Source organism: Crocodylus siamensis, chromosome 3 (assembly GCF_052110815.1).
Source record: "Crocodylus siamensis isolate JL-2025a chromosome 3, ASM5211081v1, whole genome shotgun sequence".
Classification (NCBI taxonomy): domain Eukaryota; kingdom Metazoa; phylum Chordata; order Crocodylia; family Crocodylidae; genus Crocodylus; species Crocodylus siamensis.
Window position 1 is genome coordinate 132,334,936 of NC_143397.1, and position 26,927 is coordinate 132,361,862.

General features: G+C 43.9%; 1 protein-coding gene across 2 annotated transcripts in view; it reads right to left on the reverse strand.

Annotated features, from left to right (window-relative positions):
* Positions 1–275: 275 nt before the first annotated feature.
* GFOD1 (Gfo/Idh/MocA-like oxidoreductase domain containing 1) overlaps positions 276–26,927 on the reverse strand; it is a 112,954-nt gene continuing 86,302 nt past the window's right edge. Inside the window, exons 2-3 of one of the 2 annotated variants that reach the window (XM_090039218.1) lie at positions 8,552–8,730; positions 276–8,413 (exon numbers count right to left, since the gene is read on the reverse strand). In XM_090039218.1, the coding sequence (XP_089895344.1) occupies positions 7,811–8,413; positions 8,552–8,730 (782 nt within the window). In that variant the 3' untranslated portion in view covers positions 276–7,810. Of the gene's footprint in view, positions 8,731–26,927 lie in introns of both variants that reach the window. The other variant, XM_090039217.1, reaches the window with a different exon arrangement.

Sequence of the window (26,927 nt, forward strand, 5' to 3'; positions counted from 1 at the left end):
CTTAAACAGAATAAAGTTTCTCCTGTTACAGAAATCTCTCCAGGTTGAATATTCCTGCAGACCTCAGCTCAAAACTTGCCAGTTAAACCTACTAACAGTTTAATATTAAAGTCTCTCTCCCCTACATTCCCTGCCCAATCACCCATGCAAACACAAACCTTATGTATTCTACTCAGAGAGATGTCAAAATTCACAGTCAGACCAGAAGGCGGAAAGAACTGATAGCTATTACACTGCACAAAACACAAACAGGAAAAGATGGCCGACAGCTGGAATCACATCCTTTTATGCCTTTATTTGCCATTTAAGATCCTTTTATTCCATCAATGCAAATATGTAGAACAGCAGGAAACCATGTTTTAAGCAGCACATACCAGTTGGCTGAACAAAACTAACTACATCCCCCGAGCAGTGTAAAAGTAACAATGCACATCATCTTTCCAGAGAAGAGACAGACAGATTGTTGCAGCTGAGAGGCACAGCAGGCAGCTTTCTTAAGAAATACAGTGGCTGTGAAAACGACAGAACCGGCCCTTGTTCATTTCTTCAACATCCATAACATTCCCCAAAATTGTCCTACTATATAATTTAAAAGGTATTTTTTTGCTATCTACATTAGATATAAAATATAGACTCTGTTTACTTTACAACACTTACTTTTTCTTGATAAATAACTCTTTAAAATATCTACTGTACATATGTCCATGCATTGACATTTTTATACAAATTGCATTGATATATATCTGTATTTGAAAAAACACAATAAATATACAGTTAACATTTATACAGCAACAAACTGAACATACATTTGCTTTCAAGATTTAAAAACAAACAAACAAAAAACAGTAGAGAGAGAAGCAATGGGCATCATTCCTGCACCAAGCACAGCAGGGAGCTTCTGTCTGCCCTGGCTGGGAATTGGGTATGTAATCTACTAGAACAGCTGGGAAGGTATTATTCTTTAATTTATTTGCTTTGAGATTAGCTTCAAATCAGTGACTAGGCTCCTCAGCTACTATACATAACATGGAGAGGGAACAAACCTGATGCAAAAGCAAAAGGATGCCTTTTTTCACAAACCCTGCTTTAATTGCTTGATATGGAATGAGACAGAAAGTCCACAGAAGTGTTTGACTGATGGGTAAGGAGATGGCAGAGAGGACAAAGCAGAAGAGTAACCACTATTTTTTTGCACCTGAGGCACAGATCTGTGGGGCAGAGAAGGAGGGGAGAGGGTGCCATGTGCCCCGACAGCTGCTGTTGTGGTACAGGCTCCCCAGGGGCCATAATACTGCTGCCTTATCTAAGTTGGCACCCAGAGCATGTGCTCTGCTCACCCTTTCTAGTTACATGACTGCTGAGAAGTAATAGATAGCCAAATGATAGACTTGGTAAGCATCTGTAAGGGCCTTTAAGGATGGCAGCTGGCACCACATCGACAAGGAGAGACACTCATGTCTTTCCACCAAATGCATGCAAGAAACCAGAGTTCCCTAGTTAAATCAATGGCAAGATACAATTGAAACAAGCAAACTGAAACTCTAAAAAATGAAAGTAATAGCATTTCACCCCTTACAGCTGCACTGAGTCTGGCCCAGTTAAATTAACATGTTAATTAAGCAATGACATCAATTTGGATGTAAAGGTGACATCCTTTTTAAAGGGCAAGGATCGTTCAGTCACGTTGGCAGAGTTGTCCTGGTTTTATGTTTCAAATAAAACTGCTCAAACAGCAAATTTGCCAAAAAGGAGTTGGAAAGAGGACACCAAAACTAGCCACACATTTGGGCTAAATCTGGTGAATAGTTTTGAACAATAATAGGACAAAGATTTCTATAATGTTGAAACCATTTAATTTTGACACTTTTGAAGTGAATTGCTTCCTTTAAAAATGCCTTATTTCAATTTTATTTTAAATTTTGAGGCTATTTTTAGAGGTTAAAAATTGACGTATATTTAAAATAATATTTAAAAAATCCAAATGCAAGAACAAAGCATTTCATTTCAGGTAAATAAAATATTTTGGATTGATCCAATTTTTTTTTTATTTTTTTTATTTTTTTACAGTCTAACCAAAAAGTCGCTAAAATGTTTCTATTTGTGGATCTGAACCAGTTTTTCTCCTTTATTTTTCAGGTCTCGAAATGGATATAATAATCTATTTGTATGCCTGACATTTCAAATGCTTGGCATCAGAGCAGCAGTAATGATGTTACAATATAGGTTCATAAATGCAATCCTATCTACAGTCCTAGTTACTTAAAATTCCTTCTCATGAAGGATGGAAGTCAGAGAAGAAAATATTTTTACAAGAAGTTATTGTTATCCAAATGAATATACCCCACAGGTCAAGACATTCCCAGAAAGAAGATACATTTTTAAAACGGACAGGATGGTAGATGATTTCTTGGTCATACTTCAGCTGCAATATTAACAAATTTTGCTTCCAATGTTAACAACAGAAAAACACCTGTTTCTGGATAAGCCTGCCATTTCACAGCTTGTCATAAATAGCCAGAAAGCATCGTTAGAGATCAAACTGTTCAAAGTTCAGCTTTTCAGGTACTTGAAGACATACTTGCTCATCAAGAAAGTAAGAGCATTAAACCAATGTGTCAAATAGCTTGACAAAGCCTAATATCTGCTGGATGCTTTAAAACCCTTATAAATATGGAAATGAACAGTGAACAGGCTCCACTTGTTTTATTTACCTTAGGGGAGCAGGTAGAAGACCAGGGTTTAAAAACTTTCAGTGACAAGATATGCTGTCAGCAGTCATTTATGGACCCGTCCCACCCCCCAAAAAGACACTGTGGAGATACTAAGTTTGCCTTGTTCTGTGAAACAAAAACAAACAAACAAAAAAAATCAGCTTAGCAACACCAATTTTTTGTTCAATTGAGTCTTTTAGTTTGAAAAATGTCTGCCGCATTTATGGGGGCATAAAAACAAACAGGACAATGTCAGGATTGAATTGTTTATATGCTAGAACAATGTACAACAGAGCCGTGTTCCTCCCTCCCTCCCTCCCTCCTGCATTTCTGTGATGCCCCTTCTCTTCTCCAGTCACTGTAATTCAAGAGCTTCACAAAAGCAGGAAACATTTGGGACAACGTGCAAAGTACTTCTGGTTGCCCATGTGAGCTGAATGGGGATTTCTCCAGCTTTCATACAAAGCTGTGGATGAGTTCTAGAGAAATTCATCCTGCATCTGAGCGAGTATATAAATGCACTGACCCTCTGCCATATAAGTAGGAATGTACTGTCTTTATGTTGGTATTTTCTAACTACCTAGCCTGAACACTACTAATCCAGCCCTGTGCATGATATGATGAGATAAGGAAAATGCCATAACTCAAGGACTTAACTAGGCATCTTCAGGAGTTGAAACATACTCCCCGTGCATGGCGAGCTAGTGCATATAAGTACAAGGCAAGGACATACCTTATCTTCATCTCCTTTACAGCATCTTTTACCTCCTAGGGTGAAAAGGACTGTAATTGTGTCCTGCTACTCCTCAGGGACATGGTGAAAGCTTGCCCTCAGTCCACCTCTCTTTTCACCTATAACCCTATCCAATGCCTGGTGAAAATCAGTGGCAGTCTTTCTGTTCTACGGCTGTTTGATAAAGCACTTGTAGAGCAGTAGGGTATAATCTGCCTCTGAACAAGCACTCCTTTGGCTGTCTGCATCTTTGGCATCAGAGCACAAATTTTAATATTATATGTACATAAGGAATGAATGGCAAAAGAAAGAGTCTCATCAACAGCAGCTCTAGGAAACAGAAATATCTTTGATTCAGCAAATGCACAAAGTTGCTTCTAGGGCTACTGCAAATTCAGCAGTAGCCTGGATCTGGCTACTACACCTTTGTTTATTCTAGCAGCATTAGTCTCAAGTCTTGTGGCAATGGAGAAAGAAAAGTGCAATTCCAAGTGCATACTCCCTGGTCATGTACCACTTTTGAATTCAACAAAGTATATGTTTTTTTAATGAACTGTTAGCCCAATCCGTTAACCTGACATGAACTTCAGCGGCCAGATGTAGCATCTAGCTCAGTGTTGCTCAGGGATGAGTGCTTGAAGGTGCACAGAATGGATCCAAACATCCCTTGTACTATAGAGTAAATCCCAATTTTACTGACATAGTATAGCTATAGTATAAATCTATTCCAAGCTCTTTTAGATGTGAAGTAGATGACAGCTTAGCATCTTTATGCCTAAAGCTATCAAAACCTTGACTGAATAGCAATGTGTCATCTGATCTTACACTCAGGAAAGTGCAAATGCAGTCCTCCAATCCTTACAGTAAGCCATTACTACCTGCCATCTCAGTTAGGATTTAAGCTCTGCCAAACTACAGTATCTGAATCCATAAGTGGATGGGAAGGGAGGATGATGCTTCAGCTCTGGGACAGAAAAGCTGTCTTAGCATCTTCCACACAACTATGAACAGCCACAGGATTCTACCCACACCACTGGGGCCCAGGATTCCAGCATTTCTGCTTCTGACCAAAACCACAATAGTGCAGAGCTGAACAAACAATAAAATAAAGGAGCGAAAAACATTATTTGTTTTAAAACACTTTCTGCAGAGCCTACTGCAATCAGGGCCAACGCCAAGAGTGAGGCTTTTCAAGTTCAACCCTATTACAAATAGTAAATCATAAGAAACTCAGAAACATATGAACTCAGATCCTCTATACAATTTACTACCAGGTTTACTTATATCAGGCATGGTTTCTCTCATACCCAATTCCCTGCCTTCAATAATTCTATCACTCGCTTAGCGTACATTCAGGACTCCTACTGGCCATTGTCAATGGCAAGGAGATTGCACCTTGCTGTATTGAAAAAAACAACAGATTTCTTTCTCTTGATTGGCTCTGGTAAATATTCTTCTGCTAAGAGAGAAGCAGTTTTAATTGTTCTATTTCAGCATTTTTTTTGAGTATGCTTTCTGGCAAGGACTTAATAAAAAATAGTTACGTATGCAATGATGATTGTCTTGGTTATTTCCTGTTTGCATTATTGCTGGGTTTTTTCAATTGTTTTTAAAGGGATTGTTTTAAACAATAGGGGAAAAATTCCAAACTTTCCTGGAACCCCCAGCAAGAGAAGCCCTGCAAATTTGCCCAGGGGCCAGCCAGAAGCAGTCAATATCAGGTTTCATTCCTAGAAATGGTCAAACAATCTTGATCAAATAGTTCATTTGACTCATTTTCAATATTATTTAAACAAATGACATGACAATATCTCTCCATCATTCACACAGTTTATAAATCTCGGCAAATAATTCAGGAAGGTTCACACATGCACATACATACACATGTATATTTACAGGGTTTTATTTTTTCCAAATTAAATATGCACCAAACCCTTTTCATTTATCTTCCAGTTCATTGAATTCAGCACTGCACCTGGACTCTGACAGCCAGCAGTGGAATGCAAACCAGATAGGGGACAGCTGTAGAATACCTATACAACTGCCCCTGAAATGAACAGAACTGTAAACCTTAAACATCTAAATTGTCATGAATTTTATAACCCTAGCATTGATTGATATGTTGACCTGGGTCAGATTTCTCTCTCAGTCCCTATTAACACAAATATAGCTAGCATGTGGGACACTCACAAATTACTCTGCTTCCTATTCTTTCTGGCATTACATTTTGCCATAAGATTGTTCATATCTCTGGACCTGTGCTGTAAGCTTAAGCATGCAAACAGTTTTACGCATATAAATATTCCTATTCAATTCCCTAGAGCAAGTCACATTCACTTGGGCAAATTCTTGGCCAAATCAGAGTTTAAAACATTAAAAAAGAAGGGAATATGTATACTGTACCTGATCATACTAGGGAGGGCTGCTGTGAAAAAATGTCTTGCCCACTAACTCCCACTCTGTGCATAGTAATGGCAAAAGAAAATACAGTACAGCTACCACTGTAAAAATATGTCTATAAAAGGAGAGCCTGGGAGCTGTGCTAGCTCATGCCCAACAAGGATTTGTTTTGTTTTGTTTTGTTGGGGGGGGGGGGGGGAGGGGGCGGTTGACATTTCACCTTCCAGGCATCGTCAGAGACAACATGGATATATCCAGAGGCCAAAGAGACTAGAAACAATTTGTCCATCCTGTCAATGATGATAGGAAGGGAAATCAGTACAGTACCTGTAGCTAGCTATTGATTAGCAGGTAAAGAAGATTTTCTGATTTTGTTGGGTTTTTTTCTCTAAAAATCAGTGGGTGTGTCTACATGAGATGTTTATTATGGAGCTGCCCAAGTAGTTCTGCAGCAAAGTCTCAGCATCTACACATGCAACCCTATTAGGCTGCAGTAAACTAATTAACTCTGCTGCAAGTACTATTCTGCAGCAGTGTTCTTTACTCTGCAGCAGTGCACATGTAGATGCTGACAGGGCTGGCTGGGCCACAAGAGTGCTTCAGTGCAGGGGCTGCCTGCCAGCTAGCCCTTCACTGAAGCACCCTGGTGTTCAAGCCAGCCCCTCCGCAGTACATTGAGCCATGTCAGAGCAGCCCCCGGCTGATCCCTTGGTCTCCCTGCCAGCCAGAGCTGCTCCAACCCACTCAATGTTCTGTGGGCCCGATCACATGTGTAAGCATAGCACCCAGGAGCAATAAACTCCAGTACTATATGCACCAGAATTTATTGTGCCACATTAATTGCAAAGTGTAGATGCTCCCAGTATTTCTCTCATTCCTAGTGATTTTTAGTTCACACTCTTCCTGTCTGGACCTGGAAGTCTGCAGGTTGGTGCAAATATTTTCCTTGTAGAGTCGGGGTTCACTTAGGCTTAAAAGAATACAAAAGTTAAAACCACCTTCTGTCATACCTCACCTGGGTTTGGGTGGCAACCCACTTCGTTTCGTACATTTACAACCTCAAGCCATAATGCAAGACAAATTCACTCACAAATCAATGCCAGGCATGCTGAAAATTGTGTAAACCTTGATAAAACTGGCCTGAGCTTTGATCGTGCAACAAAACCCACTATCAGCAGAGTATCATGCAGCCTGGAGTTTTGTTTACAAAGGTTTTGCTCAGTCCTTCTTTATAAGCAAATTTGTATAGCTAATATTGAAGCTCAGCAGGAGCTTGTAGAATGCCCTCCTACACACACACAGACACACACAGGAGTTGCTGTTGAAGATTGATTTGTTTATAAAAGCCACAATTTTCCCTATTTAATTATGCTAAAAAAAAAAAAAAATACCCCGCAGGCTCTTAGAATAAGCTATGAAACAGGAGCTGCCAAATTTGTCTGGGACACGTGACACTGTCACACGAAGCCTTATTATTCTATGCATTGGTTAGTAAGGTAATAGTACGGGGTGTTGTTGTCAGTTGGCATAGTACGAACTATTCACATCAGATACCATCAGAAACTTTCTGACATGAGAGCACCTTCACAGGCCCTAGCACGAGAGGGGAAAAAAAACATCAAGAAGGACCTTCCTGATCTTTCACAGTAAACACAATTGGGTTTAAGCACAGCACCTCCAAGTAGGAGACTGAGTTCATGATATCATTTTATCCAGCCAGTTAATACTGCTACTAAATAGACACCACAAGTTATTTAGATTAGCTCTTACACAACTCATTTTTATCTATATCAGGCATTTTCACTGCTTCCATCACTGTAGCATCTAGGCACCAATTAGTTTAGTTGATCTAAACACGTTTCCTTCTCCCAAAATGTCGACCCTTTCCATGCCCAAACACTTGCCCTGTCTGACTTTTCTTTAAGAACTGTGCAATTTCCATTCTGTGCTAAGAGCTGAAGTCCAGCTAGCAGTACAGAGACATTCTGCTCCTACGCATGGCTTCACTGATGAGGTATGCAGGGCTCAGCTCCGGCTCCTCTGTCATGATTGAAATGTTCTGCCATTCCCCGAGCTGGTTTGACTTTTTGATGGTGTCCACTACACACAAGGCATACAGACAGTCATCAAAGGTGGCAGCCATGGTAAGGGGCCTTCCATCCCAGGTTCTTCTGTCATCTTGGTCCTCAAATGCCTGCCGGACAGCTTGCACCATCTTAATAGTGCCTCGAAGGTATGGAGATGGGATGTCACTGAAGGCCTTCTCAGGCAACAAGGAGTTGCTGACGGGTGTGGAGTCCTTTAGAAGGAGCTCCCTTTGAGGAGAACTGTTGCTCTGCCCATACAGATCAGTGCCTATTACAATCAGTCGTCCAGCTGAACCTACCACAATAATATCCTGTTTGAACTCCCCTGGGACATTGAAGTTCAGAGTCACAGTGCAGCACACCCCACCTTCCAAAACCATTTGAAACGTACAGAAGTCATCACTGGTGATCTGACGTATGCCTTTGATGTGGTCCGTCTGTTTCACAAAGGTCTTGAGCAACCCATGGACTTTCACAGCCTTCTGGCTAGTGAGGAAGGTCAAGAGGTCAATGATGTAGGTGCCAACTGAGTGCAAGCCCCCACCCCCCATCAGGTCATCACAGCTCCAATTATACTTTTTGCCCAGCAGGCTCCCACTGTGAACCTGAACTTCACACACCAGGAGCTCCCCCACATAGCCCTCCTGAATCAGCTGCTTCATCTTCACAAAAGCAGGCAAGAAGCGTAGGACATTCCCCATGATGCTCATAAGCTTGGGGTAATAATGGGCAGCAGACATCATCCTGAAGGCATCTAGGGGGGTTGCTGTTCGGTCACAGATAACATTTTTCCCAATACCTGAAAAATAGTTAAAAAAGAAGAAAGAATAAAGAGTGAGCAAACTTAGGGCAGTTCAGGGCTGCATATACTGGGCACAGCCAATGAAAAATACCCAAGAAGGAAGAAAAATGTTTTTGGAAGCATCTAAACAGTGGTTCCAAATGTGCAACCCCTTCCCCTCCCCACTTCAGTTTGTTCCCAAGATGGATGCATCCCCTTCCTGAGCCATGGAAACATGCCCCTTTTACTTTTCAGAATTCATTCCCACTTGAAAAGAGGTATAAAAATGAGAGATGAAGCCTTTACCCACACATGCTTTCAGCAGCTGTTGTTGGAGACAATCACATGTCTCGAGTAGGACACTGACAATCCTATGGTTTTCTTTTCAGTGGTATCATGCCTGTCCTCACTATCCAAAATGTGTGCAGGATTATGAGGGAGGATGGAAAGCATTGGGTAGGTGGATTATTTGGATGATGGAGAAAATATTTTACCCACAGAATGTTACATGTTATTCTGGTTGGAGTGGGAAATGTTTGAGGAACCCCCAGATCAAAATGTTAGCAGCACATCTGCAATGTCATGGGAACCCCATGATTTTTCTAAGAAGAGGTAAAATTTCCAGTCTTGACAATCCACCCCCTATGGAATTTCCTGTATGTGCACCTTGTTTATTGAAGTTTCATGACAGTCCTGCGTTAACAGGCTAGCTAGGCATACTGAATGCAATGTCAGCTAATAATGGTTGTATTATTGACGCCTCCTTGATGAATGCTTTCATTCTGTACATAAATAAATGCAGTGACAGTAAAGCAAAGTTACATGAAAGTACCTACAATAACTGCTAACGTGCAGAAGTAGTTCAAAGTGACAGCAGTGTAAATCACTTTGTAACATTGCCATTTAAGCATTAGTTACAAGAGGCATCTGTCACCAGATAAAAAAGACCTGCAGCAGTGTATACATGGCTGTATCTGGGCTTTTCACGTGGCTTGAAAGGAACTGCCAGTTCTTTAGGTCTTAATTCCATTTATAATAGCCTGACTTTTATCCCTGATGAGCAGCAGCAAGTGTGCAATGCTCCTTTCACCTATTTGGCCCTGCACATGACAGCATACAATATTTCCTTACTTCCTCCAAACAAAAGGCTGTGAAGGAGGAGGCTGGCTTTTTGGCTGAGATACAGGTTTCAGACTGAAGGGATCTAAGGTCACTTCCCTAGCTCTATTATTAATCAGTAAAAAGTTAAATGAACTTGGGTAAATGACATCATCTGTGTGTGACTCAGCTCCTTGTCAGGATCCTTGCTTCCCTTACTAGGCATGCTGTGAAGATGAAATCTGAAATGTTTATGATGTGGTCAGAGGAGGGCATATATATACAGAAACACACTTGGGATCACATTGGGGACAAATTTATGAGAAACTAACTGCTTCCAGGGGAGAAAGGAGTCATAATCTGGCCCTTTTATAAGCAATATTTATCTGCGTCCTTTTCAGCATCTGTCTGTCACACACTGAAACAACTGGAATTGGCAGTAGGGGTGTCAGCACAGAAGCATGGTCGCAGTTGGGAAGCCATCCCAGCAAGACTAAGAGCATGCCCACCCTCCATCCCTGGAGTTCCTGAAGAGCGACATGCCACACTTGCATCCTTGCTTGCACACACCAAACCCAGAAATGCGATTGTGAAGTGCTCAGGGAATGGATCCCCATGGCTGCCCTCAGGTATGCTGGAGGGCTCAAGAGCAGCTGCAGAGGTTGCCCCTGAAGCCATTGTACAGCTGCGGTTCAAGGCTAGCTTGTGTGAACAGGAGTGGGTAGGGTCCAGAACGTCTCTCTTTAAAAGCACCAGGAACAAAGCAGACAAACCCTAAGGGTCATGAAGGTCAAAAAAAAATACCAAACACACACACATGCAGGCACTCCTGCTCTCATTCGCCTTTTATATGGCCCCTAACAAACTAGCACATATTTACTCTCCCCGTCATTACTCTTGTTGTTATTCTGGATCCTTTTTCTATAGTCATGGGCTTCTCTTTATTTTCATTCCTATTCTTACAGATTGCCTAGCTACTAAACTGAAGCCTCCACTTTTCTAAGTACTTTCCTGTGTAATCCCCGTGCAGGATTTGTTTGACATCATGTATTCATTTACTTGACCTATATTCCTCCAACAGGTAACCTTCCTGCTGTATCATTTGCTGCAGACCTACTGCTACAGATCAGGGATTCATTTACCAAGCCATTGTCCATTAGATGGATGCTTTCATTCCTCAGAGCACTCATCCCCATTTCTATCCTCTTTCCTTCAGACATTCACCCCACTGAGATTCTTCCTTTGATCGATGCTGCTCACCCTCTCAGAGGAAATAGCAGAGCTTAAAAGAGTTGCTCCACAGAAAGCCCATTTCTGTTAGGAGTTACACCAGCGATGGGCAAAATACAGCCAGATCCAGCCCACCAAGCACTTTCACCTGGCCCATGGGGCACCCCCAACAAATTGTGCCCCAGCCCCGACCCAGCCCTTCCACACACATGTACAAGCAGCCCCCAAAATGTATCCTATTGCCTGGCTCCCACCCTCATGGGTGGAAGGGCCTGGCCTGCCAGAGTGCAGCTTCTGTGCAGGGCTGCTGCTGCTGCAGCCCCCAGGGACCTGCCCCACTTCCCTCCTCTCCCACTTGCTCCCGGCAGCGGGTAGGGAAGCAGCGGGGGTGGGGTGCAGCTGGGAGGGAGTGCAGACTGCGGGGCTGGAGCTGGGGCTGGGGGACGAGGGGCAGCGTGTGGGTGTGAGGGAGAGTAGGGAGGTGTAGGGACACACTCCCCCCATGGCGCACAGCCCCGGCAGGCGGCGGCAGCAGCAGCAGCAGCAAGTGGGGCACTAAAGGCACAGCACCCGACAGGGCACGGTTCCAGCCAGTGCTGCACATCGCGGTGAGGGGCGCAGGCCTTGAGCGGGCCCTGTGTCGCCCGCGCTCCCTGCCACTCGCGCGGCAGGGAGGGGAGCTTCACACGGTGGAGCCGGTTGCCTTCCCTGACGGGGTTGCGCAGCACCGGAGAGAAGCCTCGGGCGCTGGAGCTGGCTGCCTTCCCCACTCCGCAGGGGAAAGCGCTTGGGGCTTGCCTCCCATGCCGCGCAGCCCTGGCGGGGAAGGCAACCGGCTCCACCGCGTGGGGCTCCCCTCCCTGCCGCGCGAGTGGCAGGGAGCGCCGGCGATACAGACTGCCCACCAGAGGTTGTGCCCCTCGCTACAATGTGCAGTGCCTCTGCCCTGACTGCCCTTACCTGCTACTGTGCCATGGAGGGAATGGGGGGGGGGTCCCCACAGCCCCCCCAACCTCCGTCATACCCACACCCTGCCCCCACAGCTGCCCCACATATTCACAACCCAACATACCTTATGCCCCCTCTCACAGCCACATCCCCACACACAAAACTAATTATTTATTTCTGAGTTATTTTGCAGTCACCTCTATATACCAAACACAAACAAATCATGACAAAAATATTTTTGTAATAAAATTAAAATATGTTATAGTAGGTGTTTGCCTTTTACTGTATGATTTGGGTTTTTTCTGATTCTGAAGGGGCAGAACTACCCACGCGGCCCTCTACAGCTCACCAAAACTTGTTAAGCAGCCCAAAATAATTGCCTGCCCCCGAGTTACACAGATATGCCACTGGTGTCACTTTGGAGATACAGCCTTGTACGTAAGACTGGAAACTGGCCCAGAAATCAATGAAGCACTGGAGGGCAGAATGGGGTTGTTTCAGTTATGAATTGTTTGATTTTTCAAGGACAGTGGCTTCTGCAGTGCTCCTGTGTCTTGTCAACTGAGGAACAAGGGAACCATGCTAGGACATCACATGCAACAAGTGCTGTAAGGTGCTCTGCTGGCCCTTCTGCCAAACCTTCATTTGCAAGAGGCAAGGACTTCTTAAGGTGGTATCTTTTACTGGACCTACTGTATAGTTGGGATGAAGTTAGACAAGCTTTTGTGTGCAAGACAGTCTTCCCCAGGTCTCTGATTATACAAAGTTAGGCACAGCAAGTGATTTGAGGAAGAATGTCTTACATTCAAAAGCTTGTTTAACTTTATGCCAACTATGCAGTTGGTCCAATAAAAAAGATATCACTCTAAGAAATCCTTGCCTCTCACACAGTTTCTAGATCATCATGGCTACATCTCTCTTACAAGACCTTCATTCATTAACATGCTCTCCCAGTTTTATTACAAGGCTCCTAATATTTGGTGTTTTTCTTAAATCTCCAGCTCCTGGATCCACATGATTATGTATGAATTTCAGCTTTCATTTTAGAGAAAAGGAAGTTTCTAATTCTCATAGCTGCTCTGAGCAACATTAACCTAAGACAGTAGTTTTCAACCTTTTTATACTCCAGGCACCTCTCAAAAATGGCAGTTCTTAGCTTTCACTTCTTTTTCCATAGTAAAAAATAAATAAATAAAAATAGAGCACTTCTCTTGCAAAACTCAGAGTGACCACAACAAGTCAAAATGTTCTTGACGCCATGGTTTCCTGTATGAAATCTCTGGATCTAGCTTGTGAATCATGTGCAGGTATTTGTACACCTAACAGTGCTAATAGCATATGGCAGCCTTAAAAAGGTCTTACACCACCCCACGGTGTCACAGGACCCTGGTTAAGAATAACTGACCTGGAGGTTCCAAAATTAGTCCATATTGTAGCCAAAAAACCCTAAACTATCACATAAAATGTATAATTATTTAACATTTGATTTTTTTTTACACCATCCCATAATTTTGAAGACCTTAGTAATATTTTATGACAGCCTGGTAATGCTACAGAAAACACTTGCCTCCTTGGTTACCTGCTACCTACCAAGTCCCTTTGTCCCGACACCATCTTGCAAAATGTCTTAATTAACAGAAAATTCCCAGTTTTATGACTCAGCCAATGTGCCACGATCCTAAAGTACTTACTTTCTAATTTATTCAATTCTGAAAAATCGACAATGCCAGCTTTATTTCACCATTCGCTCCGATTGCTTTGGATATGTTAACAACCCCGTTTTTCCTGAAAACAAAATGAATATCCAAAGTCCAGCTGGAGTACAGCTCAACTTGTATCCATTCAACCCAGGATGTGAAGCTATAATAAAATATTTTCTCCTCCTCCAGTTCATGAGGAAATCAAAAAGGGCTTCATTTGCAATCTAGGCATATAATCAATTCTTAATTTAAATTGCAAAAGTTTCATTAGTCAGGACTTACTTATCACCATTGCTCAGGGGAGGTTTCATGCTAAGATGTGGGGCAATGAGCTAAATTAGTGGGGAAAAATATTTTTGGAAATGTAAGGCCAATTTAGATGTTTAAGGGTTAATTTGAACATTTCAGCAGAGAGTGGGATTCCAAACAAAGGCTGCATATACAGGCCAGGGTGAACAGAAGACCACAATTTTTTTTATTAGATACTTTTATTATAAATATGTTTCCTTTTAAAAAGGAATTAGTGTACGATTAGATTTGAAATTATGACAGTCTTCATCAAAGCCAGATACATTGCAACAATACACCTTCCTCACATTTTTATGAATTAAGGAACATTTTTTTTTAAATGACAAGAATCAAGAAGAAACAGCTTTAGATCCATTTAAGCTTTATAAGTATGTCACATATAATGTAGAACCACTAAGTGTCTGACTGGGAACTGAAAGAACAGAAAAGCTTGGTTTCTTTTTCCCAATCAACGTAGAAAAATCAGAACAGGATGAGACTTCCTATTACAAAACCTTGTAGGACATGGGGCCAAATTGCAAAGGTATGTAGGCACTTAAAAGATGAAGAGATGTACCTGCTGGGATTTCTGAAGTGCCTAAACAGCATAGGCAGGCTCCTAACTCCCAATGATTTCACCAGGAGTTAGGCACCTAACCTATTTTGTAATGGCTGCAAATTCCACTAGGCATATGTATACTCTTGAAATTCTGGCCATGGGCACCAGAAAGAATCCATCCATTCACTAACTACAGTTTTATTTAGTAAATCAGTTTCCAATATTGAACTTGCTTGTATCCAGTGCTTTTGAGGTTGTTTTATATCACTCCTTAAAAAAGTTTTTTTTTTCATTTTAAATTAAATTCCAATTTCCATTCAAATGCACTTTAACTCAAAATCGTAAGTTAAAACATTATCTACAATATAAGAAGTACTTCATTTACCATTTCCTATGATAATGAATATGTTAAAAATTAAGAATCTAAATAAATGTATACTGAGATTCATAATTACTTATGGAAATCTGCATGGATATAGTGCAGCCTCCTGATTAGTGTAAAGATGTACCAAATTTAGTAGAAAGGCTATCTTTATTTGCGAATCAGCATAATAATAGAAAGATAGCAATAGAGGTGAAAACCTCAAAGCCATTCAATCCATACCCTTCTACTCCAGTTGACTATGGGTCATTGTTGGTTATGAACAGGCCATCTCAAAAATCCTCTCAACTATTCAGATGTATTCATTAGAATCTTGGGAAGACTGCAAACAAAACAGGTACATAAAGTTCCCCTTTCTTTTTGATGTAGTTGCTTAGAAGAAAATCAAGGGGAAGCACAGGCAATTACAGCTGTATTTGGATTGAACTGATAACTGTAGTTCAGATTTATGGGGAAAAAAAACAACAAACAAACCTATGTATGCATCATACTCAGTCCTAGAATTGCTTTTTCTTTGAAGTTTACAGTCAGAATCTGATTTATACAAAGCCAGATGAACCATTTTTGGCTTACAACATGCATCTGGCACAGGTGTGCCAGAAAGAAAGGCAGGCGCACAAATTCAGAACTGACAACTCTGCAGTCATATGCAAATACAGAGCTTGAAAGCAGTAGTTCAACATTTTAAATAAATTAGAAGTGGCAGCATGATTTAGGATAGCTTTGGGAGATAGTCTTATCAGTCTCTTAGGGGCACAGTCATAATCATACAGGCATAACCCAGAATATCTCAGGCATCACAAAATGTAAATTTCTGGCATCATAAGTCACGATTCTCTGGTGTCATTTCTTAAACCGATCAGACGTAAAACACTGGGTATGCCGCCTTTCTGTTGCACTGGTGCAAAAGTCACTGACTTCAGTGCCTTTTCTTCAGTGGATGCACTGGTGACACTGAAGATACTTTGGCCCACAGACCTTTATCATCCAATAATCTTACTGCTCAGTGCCAAGGTCTCCAAGCATTGCTATCAAGCACGAAAATCCTTTTGCTATTTGGCTGACTCTCCAGTATACTGCCATAAGGATTTGAGGAACACTGTACTCATTAGAAAGGAGCACCAGGGACCAAAAATGTAACAGGGACTAGTAGCACCGTAATGGGGTTTGTCTGTCTGGGCCTCAGGAGGCCTCTAGGCAGCGTAGGCAGGGCTATTTTGCATGTCTGGTCTTCAGGAGAATGACACTAGACCATACAGAGCTAAATAACAGTAGCTGGGGAGTGAAATAGTTTCTGGGTTCATTCAGAAACTCTGACTGTTGGAGCAGAGACCAGCAACCACAATACATATAGCATTACCATGAAGGCAGTACCATACCTAGACTCCTGGCAGCCCCGGGCAAACTTTTAGTATTGGATCCCCCTTCACCAGAGATAATAATTGGACAACAGAAAAAAATACAATTTTTGGGCCCCCTTTCTGTCTGCCCCCCAGGTGGCCACCCAATTCACCCATGCCTATTGTCTGGGTCTGCATGAGGGGAAAGGGAAGCTGTGATCCTGAAGAACCAAAGGGACTGCCTGCTCTGAGGGCAATAGGGCTCTTTGATACCACTGCCACCCTTCCTGCTCCCCAGATTTCTGTCCATATATTATGGTACTGCCCGGAGAGCCTATCCAACATGAAGACCCCATTGTTGCTTGGCACTGTACAAACACAGTCCCTGAACGCAAGACCAGAGATGACAAACTAGTGTTGAATGGGCAGAAGTGGGGGGAGAAAATGTCTGAGCAGCATGGAAATGATGTTAGTGCCATGATCTTCTGTTGACCTGATTATTTTGTTAATGTTTGGAGCAAACTGAGGCACAAAAAGGGGAAAGGGAAAATGATGGGAGAATGCCAGGTAAAGGAGCAAGAGAAAGGCAGAGGAGAAAGGTAACATGGATGGGGAGGCTAAAGACACTGGGGAGGGGACAGAAGGCAACTGGAAAAATATAGCCCAGGGAAGACATGCCCACAGCAGGAGCTGCACAAACTCATTGTACTCATCACCAGTACCCATGGTTTCCAGGGGACTTTCCTAGAAGCATGTCTTCTTCAAGCTCAACACCCCAGTGTGTAGAGCTAACACTTCAATTAAATTCAGACACTTTCTTCAATGTAAAAACAGCAATGGAAAAGGATGAAAAGACTTTTCAGAGATGGATTTTTCCACTCAAAAGCCTGGCAAGCAAAGATAAAGAGAGCAAATCAAAGGAAAAAATGGTGGTGGTGGCAGTGTATGTCTGCCTGTATAAAAAACCACTACTCAACATTTATTTTCATTCTAAAAAATTATTCAGCCAGATTAGAAAGCAGGGCTTGTATTTATTTCTGAATGTATTAAATTTGGAGATGCATAAATCTCTTATTGAATACTGGTGTGAAGAGTCTGCATTGCTCTGAGATTGGTCTAAATTAATATGAAAATGGATGTCTCCAGCAGCACTTTGGAGGAACAAATAGAAGACAAGTCTGGGCATGGAAATGTCAGATGCCTTATGAAAAGAAGTACAGCTGAAAAACAAGCATTTAAAAAAAAAAACACAACACTTGCTTATATCACATGAACTCCATGTAATATATACAGTATGTGGTAAGAATTATGATAATAATGGTGCTTATCTATGGAATTCTACCTCTTGAAGAATCAGTTCATTTTAGCTGCAATGGGAAAATTCAGGGCAACACTGCATTTCTTTGAGGATATTTTGCTTAACACACCTCCTCACAAGAGGATGAATCTGGCCGAAGAACATACAGCAAAGGCAGCATTGATCATGACGGTACCCTTGGCTAAATACAAAATCTATTAGGACCAAGAAAATATACCATGGCAACCCCCAGTCTCTTTCTCTCAATTAGAATAACAAAACAAATTAATATATTTTTATTTATTTGGAAGTCAATTTAGAGAAAGTACAACTCACAAGTGCTGAAAGAGACTTTGCTAAATATCCGTATGTCAGAACAGGATGTTTTGCCCCAAGTACAAGTTTTCCATTCATTCACTCATACTTGGGCCTGATTTATCCTGGTGTGATTCCAGTTTTACTTGGATGTAGCTCCTCTGATATCTCTGGACTGAGGCAGGCACAAGGCTGGAGTATCACAGTGGCAAATCAGACCCCTTTAGGAACAGCGTCTGAGGTTCAAGAGTGTAAAGTGATTTCAAGGAGTTCTGGCTCTGCCACTGCCTAACAACAGTTTTATTGGCATGTTAACAAAAATGAACAGCTTGTTTAAACACATCTACAGGAGGGGCACTGCTGCTCCTGCCTCCCCCGCCCACTGGCTAGCTTTAGTTAAAGTGTCTCCGCTGCCAGTTTGAAGCATGGGATGCTTAATACACAGGACACTACGTATGTTTTAATTACAGCAACTTCTGACAGTTGCTGTAATTAAGATGCCCCCCCTTGCACCCACACCCTGGAGAATGTGTAAAGATGCCCTAATGGCTCACAGGACACAACTCAAATCTCACTTATCAGCTTAAGTGCCACCCAGCTCTTAAGACTTACACAACTTACACATGCAGTGTTAGAGCTGCAAGAAGCTATCCAATTTTATCCTTCAATAGAAACACACAGAGTCAAGAAAACAGAGATACAACAGGCTAATTTCAAAGTATTCAACTGGCATAGGTTTGCAGAGCTCAAGTCAAGAAAAGAGAAACAAAGAGAGAACACTGGGTGTTCCTGAAAGGTAAAGATGTTAAGACCCCATAGGGGTAGGCTCTTCTGGCAACCAACTCAAGACATGATGCTTAAGTGTCCTTATTAGGGTTCAGGGCTTTGTTGTGATAGGCACAGCATATGTACAAACTGTATTGCTCTGCTGGTGGCTACATTTGTTTCCCTAATACTTAGGAACCCTCATCATAGACCAGGATACCACTTGTGCTTAGTACTCTAAAAAAAGCAGAACAACTAGTCTGTACAAACACAGATTATCCCTCCTTCACAAAGCCTTTTTACCTGTGTCATTTTGAAAATCTGTTGCCTTGAGGACCACTTTCCTAATAACTCCCATGTGTGTTTTTATGGAGTCATTTCCAGGTGTTCACTTGTGTTGTTTGCTTTTTTACTTGTGGAATGTCAAATTATTTTACATTCCAGGCTTGGATTTGTACATGTAAAGCCTAGGCACAGACCTGAAGTCTGACTCCACACCAGGGAAATCAAGGAACATTTTCTCACTGGTTTCAGTAAGCTCAGGATCAGATCAGACAACTGAATGTTACTGTTTCCTTATTACCCATGTACAATGCCAAAAATAGAGTCTTCAGAACATGGACCATAGCTTAAGCCAGACACCAGTTCATGGTCACCTCCCTTCTCATTCACCATCACTAACATCCCTTTAACAACTCAACCAAATGTTTACGTGAGAAAGCACAATTAATGAAGCGTTCAATATATTTTAACTGGTCTTATTATAGCTTAAATTGGAATCCCCACTGTGTATCAAGCTGAGAAGTTGTTTTACTGAAAGGAATATACAGATACTTATAGCTTAACTCTGTGGTTCTCAAGTAAGGTGCCACAAGAACCTGCCAGGGGTGCCGCAACACCAGCACCACTGCTGGTACTGCAGTGATATGGTCCCACACACCTCAGGTTTTGGGAGGTACATCAGAGCCAAACAGACAAGTATCTGCACCAGAAAGACACGCCAGCCCACATTACATTATGCAAGTAGTCACACTATTTCTGCTGCAGCCCTTTCTGGTTTGGCTCCAAGATGCTATGCACACCTTGGTTGTCAGGAGGCAGTTTCACCCCAGGGCAATGGCAGCCTGGAGATAGATGCCACTGCCACCAGGTAAAACTACAATGCACTACTCCATTTTCAGGAGGCCCACTGGAGCCAAACTGGGAAGAACTACAGCAGACACAGCAGGTTTGTCTTTCTGCTGCAGCTGCTTGTCAACAGCTGCATGCCAAAAAACGAGGCATGTGGGACAATTCCACCTGCACTACACACACCTGTTTCCAGGAGACACCATGGAGGATCGAACCAGGAAGAGCTGTGGCAAGAGTTCATGATCCTGCCACAGTCACTTCCTGATCTCGTCCTGCTGGAGATGTACAGTGCAGTTCCACTGGGTGGAGGCAGCGACAACAATGTGATGAGTATCATTCTTATATAATAAAGGGTTTAGTCCAGTGGAGACACGTAGGGGGTGTATGTGCACCCCCTGAGAACGCTGACAGGCAGTGCTTCCCACTTAGGTGACGTGCAGGTGGGGCAGGCAGGAGTGCCAGTGCCCCCCCTGCAAGCACCAGCCAGGGAGTGGGGGCACCAAGTGAAGCACTACTGGCACTTTTGGGAGCGCCACATGCGCTTCCTGGTCAATGAGATTGGCCACAGGGGGACAACTCCTCCCGGTCGCTGACTAACCACTGGGGAGGGAAAGGACCCCCCTGACGCAGGTGACACCAGTTGCTCATGGCTTAATCCGTCTGTCCGTAACACAGCGGGACCCCCCACACACCCCAGTCATCCTTGACGGGCAATTGCTAGTATAATTATAATGTCCTAATCAACTGATAACATAATTCATAGCAGAATTGTGTATATTGCAATATGCATAACATAACTAAATTATTTTTTTTAATGGGGTATTCCTACATTTTGAAAATGTTTGCAGGGGTTGCCTAGAGTTAAAAATAGGTTCAGAACCCCTGGCTTAACTACTGGAAATGTGGAGAAAGAGCCAATGTTGTCTAGAGGCAGGCCACTAGCCTGCGGTCCAGGGATCACAGTTGGAGAGTCTTTCAGCTCAGACATTCGACAAATGCTCACATTTAACCTTCCTGTGCACTTGCTAGGTGGTTTTGCTTGTGTTTTCCTGAGGAGGTGAACTAAGTTCAATCAGGAATGGGTTAACCCAATCTACTGAATATCTACATGTTTGTAGCACAGCCCCAGGATTGGGAAAACCCAGGTACTTGACTCAGTCCTGGGACTGCACTTTTCCTAAACCTGCCTGAGCTATTTATAGGCCCCTAGACTCCTTCACCCCCAAACAAACACCCTGCCCTGCAGACCCCTCCTACCACAGTCCCACTTAAAAGTAAGCCATGTGATAGTAGAGGAGACGCAGTGAATGTCTGCATGTTCCCAAAGATTTCAGCCCTCCCCATCATCTGTTCCCATTCCTGCCAAACTGCTCTGCACTGTACAATGCAGTCCATCAGCTAAGTCCACATACCATAGACTTAAGCATAGTTATCATGCTTTACCCTACTCATGAAATCATGTGGAAGTCTGTGGTCAGTCTCCAATCTACTTTGGTACAATTAACTTCCTTTAAATATGTTTTTGTTAGCTGGCAACAACTAAATGCTCAGCTGTTGCAAAGGATTTGGGAGGATTAGGAACTTGTTAGAAATGGAATATTGTTAGAAATGCACAGCTTGCATCTTGCACACGATAAGAAAGAAACACTGCCAAGGACTTTTTTCCTTTCCCAGCCTTGCCACAGCTTTTCTTATGCTAAATCGCAGACTCTCCCCCAGCTTCTCCCTAGCCTTTCTCATGCAGATTACAGAAGCTGGAATTCAACTGACTCTGTCCTTGAAAAGGGGGGGGGTTTGAACTCTTGGTGACCTGCTGTAGTTTCTGAGCATGCTTAATTAGCTGGTGCATATTTAGCTCTCCACCCTGCATACTTAAGTAGTTAATTATACTATACATGCGATGTATGTAGTGATATAACCACATGTATGCTTGTATGAAATGGAAGTGAGCTGTAAGAGTTCCTGTTTCTGCACACGTGCCCAGGAGGAAGAAGATAAATACTGCCTGCAAAATTCCTTTGTTGGTTCGGAGTAATCTGAGTTCTTGACTCTGCTCTCACCCTATTTGCAAATACACCTTTTGTGCCATCTAATGAGTGTGTGTCTGTGATTTTTGTGGCCTCCAGAGAAACGAACCGCTTTATGCGTCAATCTGACACCCCAGATGGGACGTCTCTGGATCACCTCGGGGCCCAGTGACAAGATCGTCTCTGCCACCAAGGGGAGTGCGCACCGAGCCACCTTTTTGGGCTCGCCCAGGGGGTTTGAGACGTGAGTCGGGGTACCCGAGAGATTAAAGGCTCCTGTGCAAAATTTTTGGTTTCTGAGGACGCCAGACACACATTCTGGCATTCTGATCGAGATCTCTGGGGTATCTGAGTGAGTATAAGAATTTCCTTGCCCAATTTGGTCTGGATCCGGGAACAAAAACGTGTTCGATTTACCAGGGGATTTTCGGCCTGGTTTTTGTTGCGAACCGTCTGTAACTAGGATCTTTTGGTATTTGGTGTGTGGTGGGTGCACTTTTGTGGGCATTAATATGGGTGCAGGTCACTCCCGTGTAGAAAACTCGGATACGCCTTTAAGTTATATATTACAAAACTTCAGTAAATTTGCAAAGCAGGCAGATTATGGAGTGAAGATGAAAAAGGGTGATTTAATTAAGTTTTGTCAACTCGAGTGGCCAACATTTGGGGTCCACTGGACCCTGAAAGGATCCTTTGTAGTAAAAGAAGTGATAGCTATCCATGAAATAGTTATGCAGAACAGATATTGGAATCAATTTCCTTATATCGATTGTTGGTTGTGGGTGGTTCAAAATCAGCCACCTTGGATTAAGAAATGCTTAGTAAAGTCTCATGTGATGGTTGTTAAAGGAAAGACTCGAGAAGGACCACCTGTACTCCCCGAGTCTAATGAGGGGGGGAATTCTGAATTGGCTGAGTATTGGACTCGCTCTCCGGTCACCCTGTCAGGTAGCGAGGATGAATCAGACACCTCCTCGGGATCCAGTCCCTCTGCACCACCGCTCCCTCCCTCAGGGAAACCATCACCGGCGTATCAAAGCATACCTAATGATTCAGAGCATGAGCCTCAGCCAAGTGCCCCATCTGAATCAGGGAATAAGGGCTATTATTTGCGCAAGACTGTAGAATCACAGCCGGTGCTGAATTGCCCGATGCGAGAGGTTATCGGAGAGGGGGGCAATGCAACTTTTGTCTACACCCCATTTAGTACTTCAGATTTATTTAACTGGAAGAATCAGAGCCCCTCTTTTTGTGAAGACCCTGAAAAGATGAGGGACCTGTTTCAATCTATTGGGCAAACCCATCGACCCACCTGGGCTGATGTCCAGATGATGCTCCAAACCCTCCTGACCCCGGAGGAGAGGAAATTAGTGTTGGGGACGGCAGAGTGCTTTGCAGCAGCCAGGGTAGAAGCAGAGGGAGCTGCTGCTCGTACCTTGCGTGATACCTGCCCTGTTGAGGAACCGAGATGGGATACTCATACCACAGAAGGAAGAGAGCTGAGTGCACAGTATCTGGGGATTATAGTGGAAGCAATGGGGAAGGCAGTGCCTCGGGTTACTAATCTGTCTAAATTGTATGAAGTGAGACAGGGAAGAGAAGAGGATCCCTCAGCTTTCCTCGGGAGGCTGTATGAGGCGTTCCGCAGGTTTTCGGACCTAGATCCAGAAGCCCCAGATAATCAACGCATGGTAAATCTTATGTTTATTGGTCAATCCGCTGCTGATATTCGTAAGAAGTTACAGAAAACTGAGGGAGGTGCTGGGAAACCGATTTCAGAGCTGGTGGAAATTGCATATAAGGTATATGGGAATCGTGAGCATATGCAGGAGCGCAAGGAGGATAAAAAGGCTCAGCGACAGATGGCAGCACTGGCAGCTGCTATAACTGGAGGTAACCCTGGAAAGGCTGGGATGCAGAAAGGGAAAGGAGAAAGAGTGGGAGCAGACGTTTGTGCTTACTGCAGGGAGAAAGGACACTGGAAGAGGGAATGCCCAAAGTTAAAGGAGAAGAGAGAGGGCGAACCAAGAGGTCACCTCATGCGGGCAGAGGAAAAGGGTGAGGACACAGAATGAAGGGGACGGGGATCTAAGACCACTACTCTTCCGGTTGGAGCCCGAGAAGATCCCATGGTAACCATTAGGGTTGGTGGCAAAAAACTTCGAAGCCTTGGTGGATACTGGGGCTACATTTTCAATGATTCCAGAAAAACCACCCCCGTGCAGGAACTAGTGAACAGCATGTTCTTGTGGAAGGGATTGAGGGAACGCAATCCTGACTCCCTGTTTGTAAGCCACTTCTCACCAAAGTGGGGGACCATTTGCTTGAGCACTCCTTTGTATATTCTCCAAGTTGCCCGGCTGCACTACTTGGGCGGGACTTACTCACAAAATTGCAAGCTGAGATCTTTTTCAGAGACGACCAGATGGTGGTCCAGCTACCTGTCAAGCAGAGCTCGAACTATCAGATGGCTCTCCTGGAGGACCGACGCCCTGTAGTAAGTTCTGAGGATCACGTGACTGGAGTAGACCCTTCGGTATGGGCGGATGGAACCCCTGCACGAGCTAAGTCGGTCTCCCCGGTAAGGATCATACTCAAGGATGGGGAGGGGCCCGTTCAGCTAAAGCAGTATCCACTCAGCCAAGCAGCCAGAGCTGGACTCAAGCCGTTAATAGAGAAATACAAGAGGTGCGGATGGCTAGTGGAAGGGTCCTCACCATATAATACCCCCATTCTTGGAGTGCCGAAGGCAGATGGGATCTCATACAGACTGGTCCAAGACCTGCGAGCAGTAAATAAGAAGGTCCTTTCAGACCATCCTGTAGTCCCGAACCCACACACGATTTTGACACAAGTACCGGGGGAAGCTGAAATATTTTCAGTGCTAGATTTGAAAGATGCTTTCTTCTCCATTCCCCTTCACCGAGAGAGTCAAAAATTGTTTGCTTTTGAATGGGAGGATCCAGATACTTTCCATAAAGTCCAACTTATGTGGACAGTTCTTCCACAAGGATTCATAGCAGCCCCCCATATTTTCGGACTTGCCCTTCAGAAGGACTTGGAAGAGTGGAAGGGATCACACCCCGCAGTGACTCTCCTCCAGTATGTGGATGACCTGCTAGTTGCAAGCCCAAACTTGCAACTCTGCGAGGAAGCCACCAGATCACTGTTAAACACTCTAGGGGAAAAAGGATATAAAGTCTCTAGAGAGAAAGCCCAAATATGTCAGCCTCAAGTTACATTTTTGGGATATAAGCTCTCAAAAGGAGTCAGAGCCCCGAGTGCAGATTGCATATAGGCAATCCAAGGTCTAACCTCACCTAAGTCACCCAAGGAGCTGCGGGCATTCCTAGGGCTAGCTGGGTTCTGTCAACTATGGATACCAGATTATGGTGGGAAGGCTAGACCACTCTATGACTCCCTGACTAAGGAGAGTCTCACTGAATGGAAATGGAATAAAGAAATGCAGCATGCCTTTGATCTGCTTAAGGCAGCATTAACCCAGTCCCCTGCCCTGGCCATCCCAAATAGTAAAAAGCCATATCGACTGTATGTTCATGAGAATCGAGGGGGTCGCATCAGGGGTGCTGACACAGCCATCAGGCCCAACCTGGAGACCCGTGGGATATTACTCAAAGGTTCTAGATCCAGTTGCACTCGGGTGGCCAGCCTGTCTTCGGGCTGTGGCAGCCACAGCAGTGGTTGTTGAAGAAGCCCAGAAGATAGTCATGGGTGCAGATATGGAAATACACACCCCACATGGAGTTCCCCAGATTCTAGGGACTGAGGGAGGAAAGTTTCTCAACCCCTCCAGACAATCACGGTATGAAATATTTTTGCTCTCTAATCCAGGACTTACTTTCAAACATACTACAGCCTTGAACCCTGCAACCTTGCTGCCGGAGCCAGGGAAACCGACGCATGACTGCCTTGAGGTCCTGAATCAAACCACACAGGTGCGGCCTGATCTTGCCGAGGACCCAATTGAAGACCCAGATGCTGAATACTTCGTAGACGGCTCCAGCTCTGTCATCGATGGAAAAAGACGAACAGGATGTGCAGTAGTAACCTTGGATAAGGTAGTATGCAGGGAGTCATTGCCGAGCTCATGGTCGGCACAGGCCGCGGAACTCACTGCGCTCACCCGAGCATTACAGCTGGGGACAGGCCAGCGGGTTAATGTATACACTGATTCTCGCTATGCTTTTTCTATGGTCCTTGCGCACGGACTATTGTGGAAAGAAAGGGGTTTCATTACGGCTTCTGGGAATAAAATTGCTAACGGCCCTCAGATTATCAAGCTACTAGAGGCACTCCACCAGCCTAAAGAGGTAGCAGTCATTCATGTGCGGGCCCATGGGAAGGCTGCTGAGGAAAAGCATAAGCTTGGAAACGCAAAGGCTGATGCGGCAGCAAAGGAAGCCGCATTTATTGGTGGAGAAGCAGAGGAAGTATCCAGGCAGGCCTTGTCCCATGCCATATGGCCATACGTCCGGGATTTAGTCCCGCAGTATTCCTCTGAAGATAAATTTGCACAGAAGACTTGTGCAGAAAAGAACTCCCAGGGGTGGTGGATAGTACCAGGAGGAAAGGTCATGATACCCAGGCCATTGCTTCGGGAAGTGCTGCATCAGCTTCATGCAAGAACCCATATGGGAGGCTTGGCTATGGGTGATCTAGTGATCCGCCAAGCAGTAGCCCCAGGGCTATATGTAGAAGCTCAGCGTATTGCTACCAGGTGCATCACATGCCAGAAAGTAAACCCTCGAAGGGAACCCCCTGTGCCAATGGGAGGTAGACCCTGGGCAGCGTACCCTGGAGAAGCATGGCAGATTGATTTTGCCGAGCTCCCACGGTCCGGACATCATGGGTTTTTACTTGTCATGGTAGACCAGCTCTCTGGTTGGGTCGAGGCATGGCCCACCAGGACTGCCACTGCGGCTACAGTAGTGAAGTATTTGTTGCAGGAGATCATTCCCTGGTATTCTCTGCCCGAATCCATCAAGTCGAATCAAGGACAAGACTTTGTGGGAAAGGTAGTTCAAGAAGTCGCACAAGCTCTCAAGATCACTTGGAAACTACACACACCATGGAGACCACAGAGTTCAGGACAAGTGGAACCCATGAATAGGACC